At 41.5% G+C, this 27,092-nt stretch overlaps 1 protein-coding gene across 2 annotated transcripts in view; it reads right to left on the bottom strand.

Moving 5' to 3' along the window:
• Nucleotides 1-27,092, bottom strand: part of xpot (exportin for tRNA) — a 49,970-nt gene that overhangs the window by 7,932 nt on the left and 14,946 nt on the right. For both annotated transcript variants that reach the window (XM_087136326.1, XM_087136327.1), the window contains exons 5-19: nt 24,896-25,114; nt 23,905-23,988; nt 21,949-22,218; nt 21,217-21,293; nt 20,352-20,508; nt 19,122-19,348; nt 18,480-18,624; nt 17,794-17,844; nt 16,904-17,137; nt 16,006-16,101; nt 14,657-14,799; nt 13,927-14,212; nt 10,893-11,082; nt 9,500-9,567; nt 5,213-5,377 (exon numbers count right to left, since the gene is read on the bottom strand). In XM_087136326.1, coding sequence (XP_086992452.1) covers nt 5,213-5,377; nt 9,500-9,567; nt 10,893-11,082; nt 13,927-14,212; nt 14,657-14,799; nt 16,006-16,101; nt 16,904-17,137; nt 17,794-17,844; nt 18,480-18,624; nt 19,122-19,348; nt 20,352-20,508; nt 21,217-21,293; nt 21,949-22,218; nt 23,905-23,988; nt 24,896-25,114 — 2,412 coding nt within the window. The remainder of the gene's footprint in view (nt 1-5,212; nt 5,378-9,499; nt 9,568-10,892; nt 11,083-13,926; nt 14,213-14,656; nt 14,800-16,005; nt 16,102-16,903; nt 17,138-17,793; nt 17,845-18,479; nt 18,625-19,121; nt 19,349-20,351; nt 20,509-21,216; nt 21,294-21,948; nt 22,219-23,904; nt 23,989-24,895; nt 25,115-27,092) is intronic.

Below are 27,092 nucleotides of genomic sequence, written 5' to 3'. Positions count from 1 at the left end.
CAAGCCAAAGAGACATTGCATTCTCCCGTGCTATTATGCTATTAAAGTTTTCCTTTAATGCCGAAGTATAATTACCACGTGTGAGATTGATCAACGATAAAAACAGCTGAAAAGGGCATAAAGAAATCTCCAATACTTTTGTACACAGCCAGTGAGGAAAAAAATGCTAAAATCCAAAACAAAAAAAGCTGAAATCAGCTAAAAAGCTGAGAAATCTCACCCCTGAATGACTGAAATTAATGAGTCCATCCCTGGATTGAATATAAATAAGCACATAAAAAAAAAATCCCCAACTGATTGCGCAACCACAGGTAAAGTACCGATATAACTAACCAGCCTCTTTCACCTTCGATAAACCAAGACACGCATAAAAAATTCCATACAAGGCTACGTGTTGGCTTCATGTAGAGCGTACAAATATGAATGCGTCATGGCATGTGACAACCACCATCAAGGTGGTTGACGTTTCATTATTTTTTCAATAAATTCGTTAAGTCAGCAAGACCCGTTTTGAATCTTGCCCTCGTTTGTTTTTTGTTTTGTTATTACAGTTCAAATGATCTGTTTCACTATCATCTCCAGCGAAACCTAAAATGCCCTACGTTTGTCGGAAAACAACAGGAGGCTTCAGCAGAAGTTCCCCAAAACCAAAGTCATGGCTGTCCAACAAAGTTCTTGGATCTACTTTTTCCAAAAAAAAAGCTTACAGGCAGTCTAAATTAATGTATTTTACCCATAAGAAACTGTCCACACAAAAATATTTCACAGGGTAGAAATTTGGAAGACGGGAACTTCTGTAAACTGCTTGCTGAGTATCCTGACCTGAAGTATACCGATCAAAATAACAAGAGGGTTTGATGTCGCCATCCAAACAAAATCTTTCTCAAGGGCCCAGGGAGCAAATTAGATACGGCAGTTCATCTGGGGAAAAAACTCTATTATGAATTATATACCGTGATAAGATAATGGGTTGTCATAAAATGTTTTAGCATACAATGCTTGCAGGGGGCACAGCTGGACGTTGTTTTGCCACGACCCTTAGGCCAATTGCATAAAAGAAAACTAAATGTTGTAAATGTTGCATCATTGCTATTGATGATTTGGACAAAGACTCAATTCAAAACTGTTAGAACAAAAGAAAAGTTCGTTGTAAAAAAGCATGTGACCATTAACGTATGGTCTGATCCACAACACGGTATTTCCACAGGAAGAAGGAAAGCCTGGACATCCCCAAGCTTGTCGGAAAAACAAGTGGCTTAAGTCATTCAGTTTGCTTCTTGAGCTCAACTCAAAACATCTGTAAATCTCCTTCAAGAGGTTGGCACAAGTTTATACAAGCAAAACGAAACAAATATAAAACCAAACATAGTTTACTGTAAGCTTGCAGTTTGGTAAATAACAGAGGGGGGGGGGCTTGTGATAATGATCTTAAAATGCTTCCCCTGATCACGATACATGTACATGCAACACAACACAGGTACAGTTCAGGAAGTCACCCGAATACTTCACTCAATGGTTTCTATTCTAACCATTCTGGTTAGGATAGTTACTGAGTATGCCAAAGATATTTTGGAGAAACTCACTACAAAATGCAAGTGAGAGTTTCCCTCTATGTGAGTAACATTTTATATCTGTGGGCATGTGTTGCCTTGTGGTTAGAGCTTGTATCAGGTTAGGGAGTGTGAATCCCCATTTGTACAGGTATGTGCTTCTCTCCACCTTAGAGTAAGTACATGAAGGGGTTCCCTGTAGGCCTAAGGGCAGACTGTGGCTGATTAGCCGGTTAGTTCCTAAAATGGCTACATAGTGTTGTACACTCTCCAGGGAGCTGAGATGGTTTCAGGAATGTTAAGATGTTAAGAGCCCAAGGAGCAGGGATGACCACACGTCCGTGACAGATACTGTGACAAGTAAACTTAGACACCAGTACTCCTTGCTTGAAAATGCTCTGATAAAATCATTATTATTATTATTATTACCCAAGGTTGCCTGGAGACTGACCAATATATCTGTGACATGATCTTTATAACTCAGAATTTAAAGACTTGATCAAACTGAAAGATGACGATCGGTTTGATCAAGCCTAAACATGCCTTGTTAAGACCTGACTTTAACCAGGTATTCTACAAGAGAAAACTTGAAATAAGGCTGCTGTTAGGAAACTAGAAGTGCAGGGAATGCCAAATTGAGTCTGGGCCAGTAATTTTCCACTGACCGGGGCACACATGTGCACTGCAATCAACTTTGGATGACAGAGAAGAAAAAAAAAAGTGAGAGTGAGAAAAAGAAAGGTTGGCAGGGATTAACACTGCACTGGGAGAGGGGGGGGTTAGTGGATGTGATTTCATCATGTGGGGAAAGCCCCATAGTGTTGCAATACTCACGGCAGGTGCCCCCTTTATAACAGCAAGGGGCCGTGCACAAAATTCTCTGATCGCCTGCGTATCTACAGAATGTTAGAGTCTGCCTGACATGCATGCAGCCCCCCCCAAAAAAGCAACCGGGTAAATTGGCATTCATTGACATTCTCAAGAAATCAGCATGATCATTATGAAAACATGTACTTGTCAAAATATGTGCTTCAGCTCACCGAGGTCGGTATCAATTTATATCGGGGGGGGGGGTTTCGCATGGCAAAGAGAGGATCAACCTGTGACTGTGGATATTTCTTTTTTGAATTATGGCCAGAAGCAAATTTTTCATTCACTTAAGAACACTGCTGCTCTTCAAACTGATAGACAGCACAGATTGTATCGGACTCATTTCATTCAAATGACAGGTTCTTACACGACGTAATACATCTCCAAAGCTCAGAACAAAAGTTTACTAAATTTAGAGAGATGTCTGTGGACTTCACAAGCAGATAAAAAAGCAATATATCAAGTACATGTCAGTAAAACTGCAATGACTGTTGAAAATGGACATATTTTTTACATGCACGATCAAATTTCCCTGAAGCCCAATAGATTTTATGCAACGATGCATGATTTTCTCTTCGATCTGCTGTCCATCCCCAATATAAGTAATTTGCTGATGTTGCAGCAGGCTATTGTGCATATGGCCACAACCTGACCCCTGTTTGGCATTATACAATTCCTGGCTCCTCATGTAACTTACTCAGCTCTAGGAATTCCCTAGCTGAGCAATTCAATTCACTGCCTTACATTGCGTAGGTCAGGTGCTTTTGCCATCGTGATGTTAAAGACAACTCTTATATGCAAGGCAGTTTGAGTTACTTGTGGCCTTCAACACAGGTGTCAAAATAATTCGATTTATTGCAAATTCTACGAGGAACACACTTTGAAACACTTGGAAATCATTTATTTCTAACCAACCTACAACTGTAAGTTGAAAATACATCCAAGAAGACCGCAATTTCAAGATACATTAACATAACAGATAAAAATTGTGATGGAAAAGAGCATTAAAAATGCATGTAGGAGCTTTCTTGTCAGTCAACAAGAGTTGGCAGTGAAACACACTATATGTAGGTTCTTGAACCAACACAATACCCAAATCCTCTCAAAATTGAGCTTTTACTGAAGTTCTTCACATGCTTTACCATTTTCAAGAGTGTAACAAAGTTCACAAATTTGAATATACTGTATAACATTTTCACTTTTAAAGGTCCAATGAATATTTCAAGACCTCCAGAGGTTGGAGAAAAATACCTCCATGAGTAAGAGCATTGCACAACATGAGGGAAAATCCATTGGTCAGCAAAGTCGCGCCTTGCACAGTAGAGGGGAGCATCACTGAAAATCAACCAAAAATCTTATACAAGGTCCCTGGAACCTTATTTATTGATCACCATTAATTTGAAAGCCATTTTTTTTTCAATAATAGTCACTTTAAATCACAAACAGACAATTTTTGATATTAAGGCCAAACAAAAAAAATAGCTGTGTTTCCGGTTACCTGACCCAACCTAGAAAGTATTTTTTTATATCTTTTTATTCGACAAATCAATAGAATATAAAAACTTATGGTGCCTTGCCCTGAGCCTAATTTTGTGTACATCGTCCTGTACATTGTATTGTTTTAATTTATTTTTTTTACACGAGATGGACAGCTCTTGTGTGTTTGTATTTCAATGACCAGCTGCTTTACTACTCAATCACAGTGCTGATATGTAATATTGACGTGCACATGTACAGTACATGTATTAATCTGACACTGATTTAGTACCTGTTACAAATACGTGCCCCCCCCCCACAAAATACAGACAGTCGTCCGACCCTAATTTTTGGGCTATAAAAATTTAGAGTAAAAAAAAAAATTTTTCCCAACCAACCACCCAAATTTATTTTTCATTGTAACAGGAAACACAAGTAATTTTATGTTTGGCCTAACAAAAAAAAAGGTTTAAACTAAGGAACTGCAGGGTATTTTTTTCCCCTCTTATGATTTGGACGGCAAATTCCTTTCACATAATCTATTCCCTTGTGTAGAATGCTGGAGAGGTAGGGTGAAAGGATTTGAACAGTAAGAAGTGACTCAAAACAACTTGAAAACGAATTTCACTTCTATTTTTGCTCCGCTTATGAATGCTTAACTGAGTAAAAAACGACAATGGGAAGTTACTAATCTCCAAACTAGGCCCCCAAAGCTGACTCCCCAAAATTTGTCAGTGGGCAGTTTTCCAAATTGGGGCTGTGTCTCCAGATTGGGCATCAGGTTTCAGTTTCATAGACTAAGTCTCCTATATATAGCATCCTCCAGGTCCGCAATCCTCCCTTTTCTCATGCAGTCTCATTTTAATTTTTTTTAAATGTAAGGTCAAAGATTAGAGGCTATGGTTTGAACAGTACATATCTGATCTAACAGCCTATAACAAATCCTCCAGCGTGAAGATGAATGTATTAAAGTTTATTTTAAAGCAAAGATTAGCAAAATTAACCCCATCTTGATTCAAACCACAATTTTTCCAGCAATAAAACAATCTAGCATTCGACTTTGTGGTCTTACATTACAGGTGCAATGACCTAATGTTTAATATTGCATTGACATATGTTGTGAGGTAAGAGGATACCAGACTAATACGGAAGGACTAACCCTGTTATTTCCTCAACCTGTTCACAGTAGTAGGGAGATCAGGCCGCACCCTCCAAGGCTAACAGGAATGTGGTCAGGGTCAATGGTCTTCAAGATATGTCTCATGGTTCAAAATACACTTTAGAAGTCAGAGAAAACTTCAAGAGGACTGTCTTACCAAAACTGTCTGTCCGTCTGAGAGGTTGAACGTGGCCTTGAGGGGTGCCATAAAGCAGGCGGGGATCATGTACTCATAGATGAAGTCTCGGAACCCGGGCAGGCCGTCTTTACCCGCCCACTTGTCCACCAGTTTTCTGAAGATAATAAAGGCGGTTTTCTGGACCTTGAAGAAAGACAGATCCAAAAAAATTATGAACTTGACAAATTTTCAACAGCAGAAACACCAGTTCTGAGGGTCCAGGTTGAACTCAGTCAATGCCAAAGTCATGGGAGTTCATCTTTACTGTCCCTGAGCAGGACATACAACAGCAACTGATTCTGATTTGACAGGTTACTGGAATGCATGACAAGAACAGGGTATCAATTTAAATTTAAAAATGGGCTTTAAATAGTACTTGGAGTGTGAACACTTGTACAATTTCAGAACAGCATTTTTTAATTACCTTCTGATATCATTTTGCTATTTTGAAGCACCAGTTGTTATTGTGTCATTTCTTATTTTTTTTCCTTGCTGATAAAACATTACTCTACCATTTGTGCCACTGCAAATTCGCATGTACTTCAATTGTATTCATGCAACACTTATGTTCTTACATACCAGACAAAACATTAGAAAGATTTGTGGTATCCCATCAAGGAAGGTGTGGTTATCATAAAGTATACCAAATGCGCTCTTTAATTAAAAAAAACCAGTAACCACACCCCCTCAAATATATCAAATTCTTCACATTGGTACTGCACATATTTTCATTTATCAAGTAATACCATTACACAAGGGGTGGACTTTGCTTGAGGCAAACCAAGTCACAAAATGCTTGGAATTCACATTCTTAAAGGGACTGAAACTAGACATATTTGTACTTTAACCTTTGGGCAAAGCTAGTCATTTGTGGGCGCTGACTCAGACCATAACACCGATGGTAATTGTCAGTGAACTTTTGAAGTACATGACTTTGCTGACATTCTATACGGGCCATCAATCCGTAAGCCCTGTTTATGTCTCTTGTACATACTTGTGGCATTTGAGCTTGACTTAAACCAGACAGTGGGTAACACATGGATTTACCCTCAAAAGTGTAACTAACTGGAAGTCTGCCTGGGCAACAGCTTTCAGTAGTCAGACCCAAAATACTTCTTTGCAAATTATCAACAAAAGGTAAATAGGACTCCAGACATGAGATCAACATTGAGGGAAATACCAAGTAATAGTAGAAGCAGTGTGTTTGCTTTCATTCAACACTAGGGCGTGTAAAAACAAGGCATTATTCAGCATGCCTACCCACTTCCTTTTGGAGGCTGCTAGGATTTAAAAAAAAAAAAAAAAACCAGGAAAGAATGAGCCAACAGAAGCAAAAATATCAACTACATGTAATCCATGTAACTACATGAATCTGTGAGGTATTCAACTGCAAACTGCACATGCATCGAGCGAGACCGCTACTTTTAAATCTCTATCCAACCCGAGCTGAAGTGCACCACCAATCGGCAAAAAGAAGGACAGCTGGTTACAAGCAGGTTCTGCATGTGTGCAAAGACCATACCTGCCGGAGTAAATTAGTTACGCATCAAGCGCGCATATACTTGCATGCCTCATGGCGCGCCTATGCGGTGATTACAAAAAAAAAAAAACATGCACTCTTTTGCAGTGTTGTAACCAAGTCATTTTTTTTTTCAAGTCAAGTCCCAAGTCAAATTTTAGAAAGTCAAGTCAAGTCTCAAGTCATTTTTTTTCCAAGTTAAGTCAAGTCCCAAGTCAAATTTTAGCAAGTCAAGTCTCAAGTCATTTTTTTCCAAGTTCGGTCAAGTCCCAAGTCAAATTTTAGCAAGTCAAGTCAAGTCAAGTCAAGTCTCAAGTCATTTTTTTCCAAGTCAAGTCAAGTCTCAAGTCATTTTTCCCCAAGTCAAGTCCCGAGTCTAAACAATAGTGACTCGAGTCCAACTTGAGTCCGAGTCAGCGACTCGAGTTAACAACACTGCTCTTTTGTTCCACTCAGAGCGGATAAAGAGTGAAACCAGCCTACAAACTGACCAGCTAACTGTCCAAATCACTGTTAAAATATTCAATTCTCTTGATTATCACATCTCTCTCGTTATAAGCAGTAAAAACACGGGTGACTGTTGGGAACTGAAAAACAAAAGAAAAGAATGGCAGCTGTCTGGGAAGTAAACACCCACCTCCTAATTTCAAGAAATGCAGATGCTAATTCATTCACTAGGCTTAACTGGCTTTGAAGATTTAAGTGAAAACATCTAGTACAGTATTGCCACGATTTCTGGGAACTTTTTAGGTATTAGAATAATAATAATAATCAGTTATGCAGCGCATGTTACGGAAATGTCTCTATGCACTTGGTATCATTATCCCCGCACATTGGGCTCACATCATCTGAACATTCCTCAGAACCTGAACCTGAATTCCTCCGAATCCGAACCATCTCAGCTCCCTGGGGAGTATACCAGCCCATTGCTGCCATTTTGGTGACCTCGCGGGTACCCATTTACTCCTGGGTGGAGAGAGGCACATAGGGGTAAAATGACTTGCCCAAGATCACAACATGCTGTCACCGGCTGGATTCGAACCTCTGACCCTATGATCAGAAGCTACAAACCCTAACCACTGGGCCACATGCCCCCCACAATGAAACAGTGATGGTATGGGGTGATTTGGTGCACCATTTGGCCTATTTCAAGACTTCCCAATTCAGAGCTCCTTTGCAAACCAGGAACCCAAACATCACTAGTGGTAGATCATTTCTACAGTACCGGTACTTTGGAGCCATACAAATTGTACATTAACTTATTATTGTTAATATTCAAAGCCATCTTTTAATGGAAACAATAGGATGCTATAAAGAGCCTACCCTTAAATATCTCGAGCAGTAATTTTTGCTGGCAGATGATAAACACTTGTCACATAGGGTTAAACAAGAAAATTTCCCTTTGGCCGAAGGAGACAGGATACAATGCAGACAATGGATCATGATGGTTGGCTGATCTAGCATTCTAAACAAACACTTTAACGACCTTAAAGCTACGACTTACATCTCAACCCCAGATTAGAATCTTCTCCACAATCTGAATGGGTTTCAATTACAATATAGGTACATGTATTTTCCTTCATCAAACTCAGACACCATTGTTAGTGTTTGTTCACATCAAATTCATCAAAGATTGCGATCACAGTCCTAAACAAAATCCACTATTGGTTCCTAAAGCAGTTGTGGAGAAAAGCAACACCATCAGTCAATGATTGCGTTCATGTTAGATTACACTAGAAGCATTATTCACAACCCGTAGAGCAGAACAGGAAAAGTTCCTGTTTCAAACTACATAAATGCTACGACCTCTCTAAAAAAAACTAACATCTCATCCTTTGAAGCTTTCAGAGAGTAAATGCACAATCACACTATGACAGCCCAATATAAACAATCTCCTGAAAAAACCCCAGAAGCACAAGGGCTTATTATAATCTGAATGAATAAAAACCAGGAACAAAAGTACAGCATATGAGGAAATTATCCTGTGGTTACAGTAACTGCAGTAACAGAAGCAAAGCAATACCAATGTGGAAAGTCCCAAAAACCGAGAGAAGCCAATCAAACTTACAGTAACTGTAGGGAAGGAAGTGTGTCTGGATTTTTTCTTGAATAAATAAAGCCCCCCCCCAAGGAGAGAGAACTTTCAAGATTTGTCTATACAGGAAGTAATGTGCACCGACCCTTAGGTTAACCCTAACCGCCTAGGCCCTTTTGGCGAGAATACACCCTCAATCCTTCAAAAAAAAAACCAACAGCCACCATGAAAAAATTGGATACAGCCTCAGTCCTCTAAAATCCTCCGATTTTTCTTGAATATGTTCTGTTGGAAGGGTGCCCACTGCCTCAATCCTGCAAAATCCTCCGATAATGGCCGAAATGTTCCGAACTCATCTGTCCACATTCGGACAGCATTGTTGGTGTTCGGTTATTTCGGCTATTTTCGGAAACTGGAGGAATTTCTCCGGTTTGGGTCATGTGGACAATGGGTGATACCAGGCCCTTGATATGCCGAGCATAGTCGGAATCATTGGGTCTGGTATCAAAACTAGTACTGTACACATGAGTATGTACATGGCTGAACATAAACAACACAAGGTCTAACCCACAACCTTGAGACAATGCATCCTTCGCAATCAGCAAAGCCATTTCGCCATGCAGCTTCAATCCTCCAAAATCCTCCAAAACCGTCCGGAGGTTTTTGAAGGATTGAGGATGGTTAGGGCTAATTGAGAAAAAGGGCAACATACTATCGGGTCTTGAGACTCCACGGCCCCTTGTGCAATGGTCAGCAACACTTGCTTAAAGTTATCAGCATCTGTTGGCGGAAAAGAAATTGAACAAAAGTTCTGAGATTGCTGCAACTTCGCAAGTTATGATTACCCACATGTGGGAGTGTGTGTGATAAAAACTGCACATGTCAATATTTATCGGTTGCCGGTTGACAGATGTGCTTTCACAAAGATGAACAACAATTTTTTTTTTCAGAGAGAGGCGTTGACATTTAAAACAGGAAGCCGTGGGTTAGGTTTTTGTTGTATGTTTACATCACATCTGGTGATGAACAAAACCAAAAAATTAATATTTGCGGGGGGTTGTTTGTCTATTTCCAAATTATGTCACTTTACAATTGCCATTCAGTGGGTGTGTAAAGTGTTTTTCCATCAAAGTTAAAAAAAAAAACACTTCTAAAATTATCACAGCAAACAGGAAACAGTATCCTCTGGGGGTGGCCGCACATCAGTGGGCAGTCCGTATGAATTAAAAGTTAAATATAGGCCGATTTTTTTTCATCAGACCCTCTTACGTAGGTGTACCAGCCAAGGGCATACGTTTGTGAAATAATAGATACCAGAAATGCAAGATATTTTATTAAAGGGAACTGCTAGGCGACTCCCAAATGTGCATGTAGCATTATTGGCGTGGCTCTTTCAAGTTGCAATTGGAGACCAGGTGATGCATGGAAAAACATGCGCACACGCTAACCCACAGGGCTAGTTCCGATATCCTCAGACTAGCTTTTTTAAAAACCTTTTCAAAATCACGAAAACAGCATGAAATCTGGCAGGGTTAGAGAGCAGAATAAAAAGAAAATCAAAATATTAGGTTACATTTTAAGACAACTACATTATCCAGGATCGAATGATGAAATTAACCAAAGAAACTTTTAACCAGGCAACAGGAATAGTCCACCACATATCCCAGTGGCGCTCACTGCACACTTTTTCCACCTCTAATTCCCTCTAAATGCTGCATCAGAGACAAAATTCCATCCAAGCATTAAAGATCCCACATCCGGAAAAATAAGAATTTTCTTAACATAATTTTTTTCAAATTGTATCATTCCAGGTTCACTTAACCTTAAGACGTTGGCCTTTAATGCCATTTTCTTGATCCCCTTGCTAGCCCTGACAGCAGGCACAACAGCAAATGATGAAGGTTAAAATATTGATTTGGATGGATTAACTAGTATTCAATGAGGGATCCTACTGCTTGTAAACAATGTTTAACCACCAACAGTGGATCTTTCTACCTCAGCCTTAATTAAGATTTCTTCCAAGTCCACCAGGAAAACTTCCACAAGAAAGTGGTCTAGTGCCGAAATTCAGCCTATGGAAACTCACTGGATTAGTCAACTCTCACCTTGGCCAGAGATGACCTCGCTGACATCGTTGGCCACCAGCGTCTGGAGGAATTGGAAGTAGCTCCTCTTCAGCAGGTCCTTATCTTGCTTGGCTTGGATGTCTAACTCGTCGGCGGGCTGTCCCAGAACGTTAAAAATGGTAGTAACGATGGGCATGAAGACAGAGCGCATGAAGGGAACTATGGTCCTCTGCGGAGTAATTAGCAAAAGGAGGAAAAGCTAGGAAAATTCTAAGACAATGAAGGCAAAACATTTCCTCAAATTCCCTATTCCTTCACATCTCTTCAGGAAAATGACTCCACCCCCCCAAAAAAGTAAGCAATGAAATATTTAATACTCAAGCATTAGTTTGAGTGAAACTGAATCTTTAGTAATGTAACACAAATACAGGGTCATCCCATGTCATTTGCTGACAATCACAGAGTGCAATGACAATTAATATGATGATTGGCCTGTACGAGAAACTTCCAGACGTGAATTGTTTTTCTAATTCCACGAATTAATTTCGATATTTAGGTTAACAAACTTTTGGCCAATTTACATAGCCTCTGAACTTTAAACACTTTGTCTAAAAAATGTAAGGCACCTCCAAAGCCAAGTCATATTATCACTGTAAAGCTCACAGAATGGCCTTCAATTCAGACATTGAAAGCCAAATCACATGGAAGTCGATCATTAGATCAACTGTCATTCCAATTTCTGAGGGTAAGGTGCAAAAAATCATATTGAATATGAAATGACCCTGTGGTAATCTATAAATGGGTTTGTTGATATTAATATTTGTGTACTTATTTGATTTGGTATGCATTGTTCTCTTTGGCTATTAGAATACAATGCATCAAATTGAAGCATTAAAACACATACAGAGCTGTGCCAAAGGTCAAATGCACTTGTTCTTGGCTCCAGTCAACTTTGTAGCATTCAAATTTTGTGCACAAACAATCCTGTGGTATTTATACGGCTGCCTGTGACCAAAATTGTGAAATAAATTGTGATTGGCTTCTGATGTAACTTGTAATAATGTCTTGTGACTGACTCTTGATGCACTTGGGATTTGACTTGGACTTGTGAATTTGTTTGATGATCAATTTGTAATCTGGGTCGCAATATCATACTTGACAGACTCTTAACAACAGTGCTGCACTTTGGCCAGTCGTGGACAGAAGGTATGCATATTGACAACACAAGCCTATTCAAACACCAAACCACCCAGAGGCTTCTGCAGAGAGGCAGTTCTGCGTGGCACAATGACATACGCAGCTACTACTATCCTGGCCCAAATTTATTGGAACACGTGTCAATAGACATACCCTCCCCAAGTCCCTCGTTCCCCCTGTCAAATGTTGTCATCCGAGGGAGGCTGCAGCGCAGACTGCACACTGAGACTCAACAATGAGAGGGGGTCCACGGGGGAGGGGGGGCACCTTGGCCAACGAGATGTGGCCAATAGTGTAGTTTCAGAACAATTCAAGCAGGAACTGGAAGGTTTGGGCTCACGTGGAGACAAAAGATTGATACCTGTCAACCAGTCTTTCTGCACACGGATTGGATTATTCAGGCTTCCTGCACTTGGAACTGCACTAAATTCAAAGATTTGTCAAGGACTTTCAAGTTCCAGAAATTCCATTTTCAAGGGCTAAAATCCAGCAAACACTGATGGTTTATCAGAGAGTTGTACATTAATCAACAGGTATAGGATCATTTGATGGGTACCAAGGAAAAGTAAGAAGGTTGGCTTATCGAAGGACCCAGGTCCTGGTCAAGGTACGGTAGCCGGTCAATTTTAACTTATGACGCGTTTGAAACCCATCATCATATTACTCGAGATGAATACTTTTATCATAAAAAAAATTTTTGAGGACTTCCAAGGACCTACGATAAAATCCAGGAGTTCTCAAGGCCTTAACCTTTAAAATGGCAAGAATTTCAAGAATTGCACGAGCCCCAGTTATTTGTACATATACATTTGTTTGGGCATACCCAATTCAATTTTCTGAGTGAAAGGCAACTAGTATATGTGACCTGTCACCACAAGATGAGCTGGAAGTCGGAATTTTCAAAAACTGAGATATTGGTATTTTGAATTCAGCAGAAAGAGAGCTTTCCAGTGGCATGCACATGGAACACTTAGGGTAGAAATATCAGGAGACAAAGTGACATTATTCTGGCAGCTTGGCGTCTGTGTTACCAACATTGTTTCAACATTTCAGACCAGGCACAAATAATGCTATTGTCAAAAATGCTAAGAAAATGACATTTCAAAATATGTGATTCTACAGAATATTTGGAATTATATAGGAGACGGGTTACTCTTTCCAAATATCACAAAACCAAAAAATTGTCCTCTACTTCAATATGACTTTGAACCCTCAAAACAGGAAAGAGTAGGATGCTACTTTACTCTCATTTTGTTGTGACAGGTCACATTTTTGCAATGTAACGAATGTATTAGTGCATGCATGGTGCAAACAAATGATGAAAGTGATGGTGTTATGATCCCTTTTTGTTTTTTATGCTTTGACAATTTCCACATTCATGGGCAAAGCTGTGATGCCATCCCCGGGGGAAATCCCAATGATGCATTGATTTGTGACCTTTTGCTGTCCTAAATTTCCTTGTCTTTGGTAATTTATCTTCATGAAAGTACTCAGCAATAAACAGATGAATAAACCTTTTTCAAAGAATATTTTCAATGTGTAAATAGTCACAATTTTAACAGGAAAAAGCAAAACACTGAACAAAGTCTTCAAAGTCTTGAGGCAATTGTGCCCCAAGTAGTCCAGAAAAGTTTGGACAATTTCAAACGATTGAAATAATGCACTTTTCCATACTCCAACCAACAATGTCAAATAGTTTTCATATTTCATATAAGAGTCTAAAGATGGAAAAAAGTGTGTCTTAAGAAAAATCCATCAAAGGGACCCTTAAACTGTTCAATAAATATGCCTGAAGTTGAAAATGATGCTCGGCGCCAGTCCGTCTTGTAAATTGTTCCATGTAACACTCAGCTTTCAGACCATCATCCCAACCAACCTTGAACTTGCTGGCAATCTGGTTGATGAGCGGGATGAACTCGTGGATGTCCCGGGCCTCCGACTTCTTGAGCAAGTGCTCCATGGCGACGGGGACGTATGGCAGCAGGGCCTCCTCCAGGCAGATGATCATCCGGTGCAGGTACTGCCTGACGGCAGCGTGCAGGATCTGGTGATGGTAGGGGGTGTTGAGGGCGCGCAGGAAGACCCGCAGGGCCTCGGTGAAGCAGGCCTCGCAGCCGCTCTGCTTCATGGTCAGCTGGGTGTAGAAGGCTTTGCTGGTTCGGCTGGTGAGGGAAGAAGGAAGGAGAGACAGATCGATGATAAACGGGCAGAGAATGGAGAGCGTGGGCACAAAATGAACCAGGGGATACACATTTCATCGTATGCATCCAGGGGCATTGAGACATTTGAAAAGGCAACTGGCATTTTAGAGGCTTTACTAAATATGCTTTTCCTTCAGGCAGCAGACGATCTGCAAACCAACTGAACAAAATCAGGCGGAAGTCACCAGAGCCACTACTGATGAAGAATCTTGCCCAATTGTAAATCGCAATGGGTCGTCAACATTTTGTGCCCACATAATGTCCATTTTCACATGCACACCAAACTGAGTGATCTTGCAGAAACTCAGGAGATTTTTTTGTGAGCGAGTCAGGACGTAAGCACAGCACTGTTCTCCTCAGATTTGTCCAAGATGTGGAACTTGAGTCTGAGCGTGGTGGTCACACCTTGCGAATGCGATGGCCAGTGCAGCCACCTCGGCGTACTTCTGTCGCTTCTGCTCGTCTTTCTCGGCGCACATCTTGTCAAACATGGCGTTGAACTTGTCCAGGGTCGGAGCGAGGAGATTCTTCATGAGGTACTCCTTCTTCTGCGAGGGGAGTACAAAAAAAGTGATAGAACTGTTTTTGACCTTGTGGACCAAGAACTGTCAACCAACAGGTTACATGCCTTCATGTCCAAATGACCAAATGTCCGAATTACCAATCTTTATTTTGCAAAAAAACTGCTTCACTTCTAAAATGTTCAAAGCAATACGGGCGATTCACTATAGTGCGCCTCCAAGAGTTTGCAACGCGTTGGCCAATCACAACGCGCGAAATTCGACCCTTTCCAAATGCGCATTGGGTCGACGAATTTCGCGCATTGTGATTGGCCAATGTGTTGCAAACTCTTGGAAGCGCACTTTTGTGAAATGCCCGTATTGCCACTTTCACATATGAGAAAGGAATCTCACAGGCTAACAGCAGAGAGAGAGATTACACTTTCATATGAATCCTACACATTTTCAATCCTAAAACAGCAACGCATTTCCCCACACTTTCTGAACAAGAAAATTTACCTGTTAGCATGGGACAGATTTTGACGTTTCCGCGAGGCAACGCAATGTGTCACTTTAATGTTTGAACACATAAAGTGCACATTTTGTTTAATCACATTTGTAAAACTTAAAGAAACATTTGCAAAACTTCTTGAAAAACATACTTCTGAGAAGAAGTTCCAGTTTAGAATCAAGATAACATACTTGAAAGCAACTCTTGGATAACCACACAATGGGCAAGTTTTGGCAAATTGCAAAGTTGGACCACTTGGTTCTTTCTAACGCAGTGCACGTGCAGTACAAACACATTCGAATAGACAATGACATCTCATGCGTAATGCCAAGTGAATAGTTCCCTCCTTATTGATAAATCAAGTTAGCATTAATAACTAACGATGCGATCAGGCTCCAGGGCCTGGTTCCAAATGGTTGACTAGATGATCCAAACCATCCAGTCTTCCAACGATGTTGGCAAAACTATAACTATAGGTGTTGCTTGCACTTGCTCAATGCTCTAAAAATGTTACTCTTGGGAATAAAGAGGCAATAACGGCTGCAGACAAATCCAGTTAAACCAGAATAACAGGCCGTTACTGCCATGGTCCCACACTCGCACACACAGGTCAAACACAGGTGACAATGACCCTTGACAAACAAGGTGTTCACATATGGCATGTGCAGAATACACAGCAACAAGAGTGTTCAAGTCTGGTGCCACTATAAGTGACAGCGTCAATACAGACGTCTCCTACATACCTCAGGTGCATAGCTGCTAGATACAATAATGGTTCCCGCTGCCTCATACATGAATAACTGATCGTCGCTGGTCAGCAATAGCTGGTGGCCATTGTCCTGTTGAAAATCACGAATAAATTTGATAAAGAGGATATCGTGGTGTTTGAGTTTAGATATTCGTCCAGACTCCCGTAGACTTATTCTCTCCTCGAGCGCAGAGACAAATTGAAATTAAGCACATCAAACAGCTGTGACATCATGTTTGTTGGTGAAGATTTTTCCTGTCAAGACAGCACAGGTCCCAACACTACGACAGCAGAACGGATCAGAAAGTCAGAAAACAGCTGGGATGTATTTGTCAATGCCCTAAATTAAAAATTGAAGAGAGCAAAGATTTCACGCACAGTTCAGTTCGCACACTGATCTCCTTACAAATGACAAGATGACTGGTAACAATTTGTATTTGCTATCTTCCAACCAATTCCAATCATATATTTATGAAGAATAAGCAGGCCTGAGAATAAGCTGAGTTGGCAACCATATTTTTTTTGTGTAGGCCATCGGTGTACATGTATGTACCCATCATGCATCTTACCTGGAATCACCTGACTGGGGGCAGGGGTCTCGACAGTCACCACCAAGTAATTGCATTAGTTTTTTTGGGTCATCAGTTGAGAGCTTCGGTGATTCATTTTGCAAGAAGCGATAGCTTTGGGTGCCATTTGAGGTTGTGACGTCAAAACAGAACTGTTTCAGGAATACCAAAATGCACCCTTACTCAGAGTGATGCTTGACTTGTCCTAGCCAGCAGCGCCATTCTCTATGTACCCCTGTGAACAGATCTAGGTGTTGGCATGGAAGACAGGTTTCATAATTTCAAACCTTGAGGGCTGGAATGTGTACAACTTAGATATCTTACCGGGGGTGCGATGACCAGCAGGTCCTGTATTCTCTTGAGGATCTCCTCGGTGAAATCTGTCAGGTGATGCTTTTCCGCCTTGATGAAGCGGCTGAACAGGTACGCCGAGCGGCTACGGATGGTGGGATGACAATGCCTCAGTCCCCTGTCACCCAGGAAGGCCATCAGGACGCTGGGGATGTGTTGGGGCTCGCAGTTGAAGAACTTATCATATCGCGCTATCGTCTCAAATACCTACACAGCCAGGAACAAAAGTGGGGCAATTATCAAGTTGATTCAATCTTAAATTTATCAGAACCCCCAAACCCACTTTATTTACTGTAAACTAGCCAATTACAACTACATCAGTGAAATTTCAATTCAATATGGCACAGCTGCTGTTTAATGAATGTAATACATTGTTTGTGCTTGTGCACATTAAACATGAAATGGTAACAGTTTCAGATGACCTGTCACGGAAACAAGACTGTTAAATATTACTGGGAAAAATTCCTGTAGGCTCAGCACCAAAATATTGCCCTGTCAGGATATCAGAGAATATGTCATAGGGAGTGGGAATTACCCCTCAGCTCTTTAGGGGGAAAAACTTTGAAGTAGACATTTCCACTAAAATGTGAGCGAGTCTTGAAATTTTTTTTTGCCAGTTTGGACACAATTTGAATTTAAACTACGATAAGTTAGCTAACAAGAATAGAGACAAGAAATTATCGAAGACAAAAACAGATTAGATGGACAAAAGAGATTGGAATAAAGTCACTTTTCAGATAAACTGTTCATGGAGGGTAATTATGCACAAATGCTACGATGCTTTCTCCACCATCAGTGGTTCTTTAAAACGCCCATGGCATCCCGTGTTTGGAATGGCTTAACCAAACACAGACACAACTTACCTGTAATCCTACTGCCCAGTGGGAATGTTCCACAACGCGACTTGTGATCAGCTGGAAAAAGACAAAGATAAAAATTACACTTTTACAATGCAGCTCGATTCACAGTGCAACGCGATTCACCTCCCGACAGACTTTGAATATTTATCCACAAAATCTGCCCCAAAACACCTTAATGTAAAAATGTGGCTAACTCTCAAATCATGCCGTCAGGAAATCTAGTTGTTTCAATATGGATGTTTGACAAATCATAAATGTTGGCTATTCAAGTATTTTCTTTCTGCCATACAAAAAGGCAGGAGGTCTCAATGACAATAATAAAGTAATGCTTGGGCCGTGGTCTTTTACTCTCAGCTGCAGTCTGGTCCCCTGCACTGCTCAGGGAATCCATCGTGGCACCCAACCACTGGTGTCAATATTCTCACTGATCTGAGGGTCAGTCGGGTCCCAAACACCATATGCAGCAAGGTATGAGACGGAGAGAACCCCCCCTGCTTTGTGTTGGTCATTGTCTCGCAGGAATCTGGGGAATTCCTTTCAGACATCTTGGGGGGGATGTGTTAAGTAACAATAGTCTGGAATGTGTATAGGGACTGGACATGTTGGGTGGGTACCCCTCGGTCTCATTTCTTGCTGGGTATACCAAACACAGCTAGCATCATGTATGGTACCCCGTCTGCCAGACTCACCAATCTCATCAGGTCTCGCATGATCTCTGCCCTTGCCTGGTCCCCTACAAAGTGGTTACCCTGGTTGACTGGTATTGCTTCCCCCAGCATGTACAGCAGACGCACTGCTAACTCTGCTTCCGTGAATTTCACTGACTTCCAGTGGCTATCCATAAACCAATTTGGTGTTAATAATGCAAGTAAAATAATTTCATACAATGGTTGATGTTTAATTTTGCTAGATCATAACTCCGTAGAAAAATTTAAGTCTAAGAATGTGAAGATCCATTTACACTTTTAATGTCCCCATAGCTTTGCAAAAAAAAGAAGAAACACGTGTACCTGACATTCTTGGTGGCATTTTCCTTTGTCTTTTTTTAAGAAAGTCTAAAAAAGTAATCATTTTTCTCAAAGCGGTGGACACCATTTTACCTTCAACACTGTTGATGGTTTCCTTGGGTATTCCTCTTTATCTTGCTACGGGTAATCGCCAACCCCAAGATGCCTCTAAAAATGCCCCTCAAAATAATTTCCAGAGAAGGGGGAAAACCCAGTGTGTACCTGGCTTGGTCTCTGCTCAAGGTTCCAGAAACCTGCATCACGTGGACCCAAGTTGTTCTGGGTTCCACGCGAGGTACGTGACACAGACTGGCCCAGACCTACCTGAGCGTGTTACTGATGAAGGAGTGGACCAGCTGTAACACCAGGGCCTGGTTGAGCTGCGCCAGGTTGTCAAAGAGGATCTTCATCTGTCGCCGGTAATCGATGAACATAATCTCGTCCTCCCCCTGGCTGTCAAAGTTATAGCTCTCCTCATACTTGAACTTGCGGATGACCACGTACAGCATGCTCTCCATGTATCTCATCTGCTCTGGGCTGGGCTTGGAGATCTATCAACCAATCAGATCCCAGGATTGACAAGGGGCAGAATTGTTTTTTAAGAAACTGGTTCAAATATGATTCATACTTCTGGTATTTCCAGCACTAGTCTTGGCAACAAAGCTTTTCATATATCTGGCATGCTGGGTCCAAAGTACCAGGGTTGCTTTGCAGAAACCACTGCTTGGCTCATGGACTCGGGCTGGTAAATGGCAACAAGCAATACAGGTCTAATATTTTGCCCGGTAACCTGCAGCAGATGCTATCCTTGTTTTGCACATTGCTGTCTTAAGGAGCTCTGGGGGAAGTTGGGCCCCATATCCTGCCCTCCTACCTACAGAGGTATCCTGACGACCCAGCCATCAAGTTCTGCTTGCCTCTCACCATGTTTAAAAGGTTACCTACAAGCTCTACAATTTTACAACGAAGTTCAAAATGATACATTCAAATACTTCATTTTACAATAAAAAATCTGTCAACGAATGTCTAAAACTGCATCTAATTTTGAACCAAAAAATCTGCCTTTATGGTGTCCCGAAATATACAAGACCCGAACAAAATAAAATTGGGCCTGAACCCCATGCTAAGGCTCCGCCCACTCCCTAGGCCAAATTCAATGTTTTTAGCCACTGCCATCATTTTTAAATTTTGTAACTTGGAACACCGCATTAAGAGTCCAGGATTTCTAGCTTGCAGAAATGAAGATTTTTATCCCTCACATTCATAAATCTTCCAGTTGCAATACGGTATTTTCAGTTATTAAATTTAGAATTTTCAATTTAATGTTCAACAGATAAGCTGAAGAACTGATCCTTTTCAATTTGAATACCAAGCAATGTCTGGATGGGAATGCAAAATGGTCTTGAAATCTAGAGAGAAATAACAAAAGGTTATTGTCAGTGACTATGCATCTGCTTTCACACTGTTCTGCAAGTTTTCTGCAGTAGTGGTTCCAATCTCCAATCAGGAAATTGAAAGTTTCCCGGAAGGACTCTCAGGCCTCGGTTGACTGACCTGTTTGAGAACCCCGATGTAGTCGTGAGCAAATCCCGTCACCGCCAGCGAGATGTCGTCATCTTCGTGACCCAGAAACTCAAAGAGAAGTGGCAGTTTGCTCTCGATGGCTTGTAAGGTCTTGGCAGTGAGGGCGCTGTCTCGTGTCTTAGTAAGTCTGGATCCAAATAAAACAGAACAGGTTTGCTGGTTAAGAATAACAGGATAATACCACAGGAATGTGAAATTTTACAACCCATTTTTGCCACTTGTAACACGACGATTGCAGTGAACTTATTGACAGTGGTGATCTGAATCAAATGATGAAGATATTGAAGACAGCAGAAGAAACAAGTTTATTACCTGAGTAGGGCTGTGCCCAATATCTGAATATTCGATTGATTGTTGATATTTGAATAATATTTTTTGAATTTGTATATTCAAACGCAAAATTCCTGAAAAGGGAAGGAAAATTTTCTTTTGTTTTAAATGAGAAAAATTGCACTATGGAGGCTTGTTCCAAGCAGTTTCAAATGAAAAGTGTCAGAAATCTTACAACGATTTAAAAAGTAAATTATTCAGTAAACAATTTAAAAGGAACAGAAATTTTCAACAGCGCAACAAGTCTTGTTCATCTCTTAAATCTTGCTAAATTGTGGCTGGAGGTACTCCTAGATGTGAGAAGCTATTATATTGATCATAATGTACAATTGTGTGTGTAAATGCAACTGATTTTGAATATGGTTTGTTCATCAACAATCTGCTGGTCGGTATGACCGAATAATTCAAATTGACTCAGCTGTGGTAAACCAAACAAAAAAAAAACACAGCAAATACAACAAAAACCTTACTGGCTGCAGAATCAAGAATGACATCAGCTACTTACTTTTCCCAACTGGCAATAAGATTCGTGCCAATTCCATTGGTCAACTTGGACAGTTTCGCTAGGAAATCCACATCGTCCTGTGCAGGAGACAACAAAACAAAGTTGTGTAAATATTGATCCACTTTGATCTCATAGATCCTTTACACCGTAACTCTAACTTGATTCAATGAGAGTTCCACACTTCAGATTACTGCCATCTTCCTGCCCCCTTCCAAAATCTGCTCAAAAGGTTCCAGTATCATACCTTAGAAACTGGGCATGAAGCAAGTTACGTACTGAAATTATCACGTTGAAATGTCTCATTTTTGTGCAAGTGAAAGACTCATTGCAGTCTGTCATGCTTTCAATATTGGATGTCTGAATGAAAATACAAGGTGTCTAAATTCAACCCTAGCTACTTCAATTCAACAAGTTTGGGCACTGACTTCATGAACAGTTTTGTCAAGAACCTTCATGAAGCTTCTAGAATCTTCCACTGTGTCGGAGACCATTGGCACATTTTTGAAACTGACATTCGAGAGCTGTTCACGTTCCCTGTGCAGCAATAGTTGCGAGGATCCACCTTGCTGAATCCTGCAAACTCTGCCCAACACCCCGTAGTGAACTCTGAAGGATCTCGCAAGGGTGGGATTCACACATCCTTTTTGGCTGAGAAACAGCCACGACAAATTCCACGGTATCCTGCTAGAATGCTCCATGTCCCTGGGAGACATGAAGCCATTGGACACTTACATCAGTCGGTGGAATGACCCCTGAATCATGCAGCACTTTCGTAATGGACTCCACCAGCTCTGTCTTGGCCACGGGATCCATCCCTTTACTGATGATCTCGTGGAAGCAGTCACAGGCGCTCTCCCGCAGGACGTCGACGGAGAGGTAACGGAGCAGCAACGACACAAACCGGTCGTTGGCAATGAGGTTGATGTCGATCCAGGACACATAGGCTCCGATGACCTCCAGGCATAGACAAGTCAGTTCGGGGTTTGTGTTTTCATACATTTTCTGTCAATCAGAAATGGGACAGAATTACCTCCAATGGATACCATTTATCCACAGGTTTGTATTTCTTTGATAATTGCCACTGTACAACAAAGACTGTAATTCGTGATCAGGCTCGGGCATTAGTCGTGTCCATTCTTCTGAGCTGGTCTCCAACGCACGTTTAAGGCCAGCCAAGCACATAAATTGTATTTATGGACTTCTTTAAGACAGACCAAGCACATATTTATTCCCATTCATAAATACCGTTTTAGTCCGAGAGTCAAAAGAAGTCAATGTAGGATAAATTTCCAGGATTTTGTTCATGAATTTTACCATCATTTTCCCTAACACCCCCCGTTAATGTTTTGGTGTATTCCTTGTGCAAGAAGTCCACAAGAATCTCCATATATAGACTTCAAGCACGCGTGGCAAGTTCTGCATGGGGAACACAGACACATGACCAACAGGAATAGATTAACCCATCTTGTATCCAGGTGCAAGCACATTTTTACGCAGCGGGCATTATCAAATCGCAGCGGCATTATCAAATTGTTATACCCAGTCACGTTGCACATTGTTGAACAGGGAAACTGTCTCAGGTATCAATAAATAAATGTGAAAAACTATGACGGCTTACTAGTAAGCACAACTGTGTAACTGTCACTTCTGTACTGGTTTTGAATGCACACCTATCCAGCTTGTACTTACTGTGGCCCAGGCCTGCACAGCAGTCAAACCAAATCGATGTGTAGCAGGTTTAACTGTAGCTCGAGTGTTTGCTTTAACAGGGTGTCATTAACTCTTCTATGTTTTGACAGTGGTTTGACGGTGCACACACGAACAAATTTCACACGATATAGTCTTTGGCAGGCATTTTCTGTACGGGGCAGAATGCTGCAAAGCGTCCGCGTGCGTACAGTTGTTTGCCAATACAAAAAATGTGCTGTCGTCACTCCAGTCGGTTTAATGCACAGTTATTAAAGAGGACCAGTGGAGCACAGTTGTTGGATGGCACCAACTGTAATCTCATATCCATATGAGGGGGTGTTTATTGCAATGCACAAAATGACACAGCTGTCTATCTTTGTGCTGACGACCAACTGATCCAAAGAGGGATTTCAGTAAAATTCAACTGACTCAGTGTCAGCGTCTGAGGCCTTGAGGCACAGGGTATTTGTGGACTCCCTATTCCTACCGAGAAAATGGGTGGGTGATCAGATCACAGACATGTAAGTGCACAGACTGCCAGATCGCATTCAAACTACATAATCACTTCATGATCTGCGCGGCAACTGACTAAAATCAAAACTAAGGAAAAATTCTCCCCTCGGTATAGGGAATTTTAAGCACAGTTGACAAACTCCAGCCCCCCCAAAAATTACACGAAGCTATTTTTTTTACTGTGAGAAAACTCCGTTATTTACTTAAACTGGCCCATGTAGAGTCTAAATGTTGCATTTACAACATTTGAAAAGGAGAGATAGCAGTACCAAAGACCGAAAAGGGAGAACGTATTTTGGGAGCTCAGCACAAGCAAACAAAGTGCAGGCAATGTAAGTGCACTGTGCGTAATGCTCACTGAACGCGCTACCATCCATAGCTTCGCCCATGCTTTTCAAAATCACAGTAATACGCACCAGACTGGCGGTCTGTGCGTTTATGTGTCTGGGGACCAGACTGAGACCGCACACAGCTGCAGATACTCACCAGGATCTGGTACCAGGAGCTGACTATCTCCGTCAGTGAGTGCTCTCTCATGCTGTCCTTCAACGCTGTGCTCCGCTGGGCATCCTACGGCAGGCAAGGCAGACAACGACCCCATTATTTTAATTCAGAAATGAGCAAAGACTCAGCGGTTCGGACGATCATTCTTTTGGTCCTCCGCTTTTATACTGTCAACAACTTAACACCAGTGTGGTTGGTATGGAGGTCATGACAGGTACAATGTACAATACACTATGCTGCAAAGAAACAGCAGGCGAGAGGTAATTTTTGCAGCTCATTGCAGAAGAGTCAACATCAGAGAGCCACATGAAATTGTTTCTTTTTGGGGGGGAGGATTCACAAGATTTGAGTCGGATTTTTGGGTGAGAATGACGAATTTGGGAGGCTACTGTGTCTGTGCTATTGCGAGTTATCAATGAGGATCAGATGGCTAACTGCATAATGTGCAACGTATCAACCGTGAAACTGATGACCTCTTCAAGGCAGAAACTGGCATCGTACTTGTGAATTGTAAATCGCTTTGATTGTAATCCAATCTTCAACTGATCATTCCCCCACTGATTCTTCAAACTTGTCTGGTTCGTCCAATTCAACATTCTAACTGAGCTCGCTGTTCAGACTAGAGCTGCTGGTTTGAAAAGCACGGGTCATGTAAGGCGTGCATGCTAATCGTCTCGTTGTAAAACATCTCATCGTGGAAGGCACCTGAGGCTGAACATTATTTTCTTCAGAGAGGAAAAACTGTGAACAGGAAAGTGTCCAATTATTCAAACTGACTCAACCTTAAACATAAGGTGTCAGGGATATTTTGGTTGCACAACTAGAAACAGGTTACACCTGAAATATTACTTGGTAGCTGTTCGACGGAAAGACGTAGTTCCTGCTCTAATTTTGAAGCAGGGTTTTGTTTCAGTAGGCATGCAATGTGCGCCTGACATTTCAGAGGTGAAAATAGACGAGCATTCTCCTGTACCTCCTGGGTGTGCAACAGCTCTCGGTCCACCACGTCCTCGTCAATCGCGATCAAGATGCGCAGGTACATGTCGACGGCCTTGGGGCCGGCGTGCAGGAGCTGGATTAGGTCCCGGAAGAACCCCGGCCAGCGGTGGGGGTAGTCATTGATGAAGAGGAGGGAGAAGAGTTGGGCCGCCTTGTTGCGGATGAAGTTCTTCTCCTCGTGAGTTGAAATGGTCTGCAGGAAGGAAAACGAGCAAGGCTTCAAATACAGGAGCCAGCGACGGAGACAAGAGGCTGGTTTGAATCTTCAATGCATTTGTTGCCGTGTGTCCCACAAAGGGTTTGTCACGCTTGTTTCTGATACTTGCATCTACTCTGTGCCCACACACACAAGTGTGTAAACGCCTTCAATCCTGGGCTCCCTATTGTTCCTCTTTTGTCCATACTTTAACTTTTTCGGAAGACCTCCCATATGTTTTGTACATGTTTTCCAAAAGTGGACTCTTCGGCAACCGTGGGCCCTATTGTCCCCTATTGTTATAGGTCCATAATTGAAGGCGTCTACACACTCATAACCACCTAGATCACATGCATGATGCGAGAGACCTTGGGAATTAAACAAAGACTTATCTCCATAGATCCAATAACATGAACCATCAAGGTTTTTGTAAAGCTGAACAAAGAAATTACAAATGCAAACAAGAGTAATGTCCACTATGCAAAAACAAAATCCAAGTACAGGGAAACGGTCATTAATTCTGGGGCTAATTTATGAAAATTCTATTAGACATATCAATCAATCATTCTCCACTGGGGCTAATTTAAGTTAATTTTATTAAACATATCAATCAATCATTCTCCGCTGACTACACTCTGTCTTGGCCGATCTACATTTATTTGACACTGATGCTCTCCAATTTCTGCTATTTCATCCTTGGTCTGCATAAGTTGTTTGCTTTGTTCACTGACAGCTGACAATGACAAATTATTAGATTGGATTAGAGGAAAAATTAATGATCTGGTTAACTGAGCACGGCCTGAAGAACTGGCTATGTTGAATCATGGCAGCGTTCTTGTTTCCAAGTTTCTAAGCCAATGATTGGCCCGCATGTGTCTAACTCCTGCGGCGGCCATTTCTGACAGTCCAAATACTGGGCTACATGTAGGGCTGGTTCTAATTTGAGTCCTGAATGACAGATCGCCCCTGGCAACCGCGGTCACTGATTGATGCTTAAAGCTGTCGCAATCCTGTATAGTTTTTTTCTTCTTACCAACTGGGAATCCTGACTGCATGCAGTGACCTGGTTCTACTGACCAAGTCATGGAGGTTTGATGAACTTTGGATGTGTTGGGCATACATGTATGTTAAACTTGGTCACCCATATTTGACGTCATGTATGTGCTTTTCCATCACATTTATTTAGTGTTCAGAGTCTGTACTGTATTTTGTGAGTGGAATCCATCGACAAGGGACTGGCACTGCATTCTTAACCACTTGCTGCCGGGTGGTTTGAAAAACGCAAAGCACATAATCGGGACTTTTCCAAGATTTTCAATTTTTAAATTCTTCAAAAATTCATCATTTCAATTAATGGATGTTTAGACCACACCAATTACTGTCTGGTGGCCACTCTAGTCTGACAGACAAAATCTATTGACGCACAAGTACTTCAGCCAGGCCTGCAGCCTTGTAAAAAGAGCCCAGATTGTGCAGTGTTATATAACTTTCTTTTGTTCATGAACCTGGCACAGTGCACTGCTGACCACTTTCCAATAGGGCCAGATTAGCATGCAGCGGTGCTGTGTGGCTCATCACTGTGGTGGTGGAACGCTTTTGTCACCGGTGGTAATCCGCTCACTCTAAATGCCCCAAACCGTGGTATACTGTTTCAAAACAAGTCTTGATTATCTCTACTATTGAGAGTGAAAAATGTCGGTAATGCCCAGCAGCCTGGTTTTTTGTTCGGAGTATGGTCTTTTGTTACAATCCCCAGTTCCCTTTGTCCTATTTCAGGTTCCCCGACTCCGTGTATAAAGTCTGCGTTCTCGAAAATGAGTCCCTTGGCAGCAAGTGGTTAACAATCAACATCCATAAACTTTAAGCTGTCACTGGTTTCCATCGCTGTCTTGGCTTCCTGCACTGCTATCGTCGGTAGCCTGCTCATGGCTTTTTGTCTCACTGACAATGTCATGATGCATAATTCTGTGTGCAT

The sequence above is a fragment of the Acanthaster planci genome, linkage group LG04 (assembly GCF_054643075.1).
Source record: "Acanthaster planci isolate LZ-2023a linkage group LG04, COTS_SCS, whole genome shotgun sequence".
NCBI lineage: Eukaryota > Metazoa > Echinodermata > Asteroidea > Valvatida > Acanthasteridae > Acanthaster > Acanthaster planci.
Note: the sequence above shows the minus strand (reverse complement) of the source record. Positions and strands in the feature narration are given on the sequence as shown.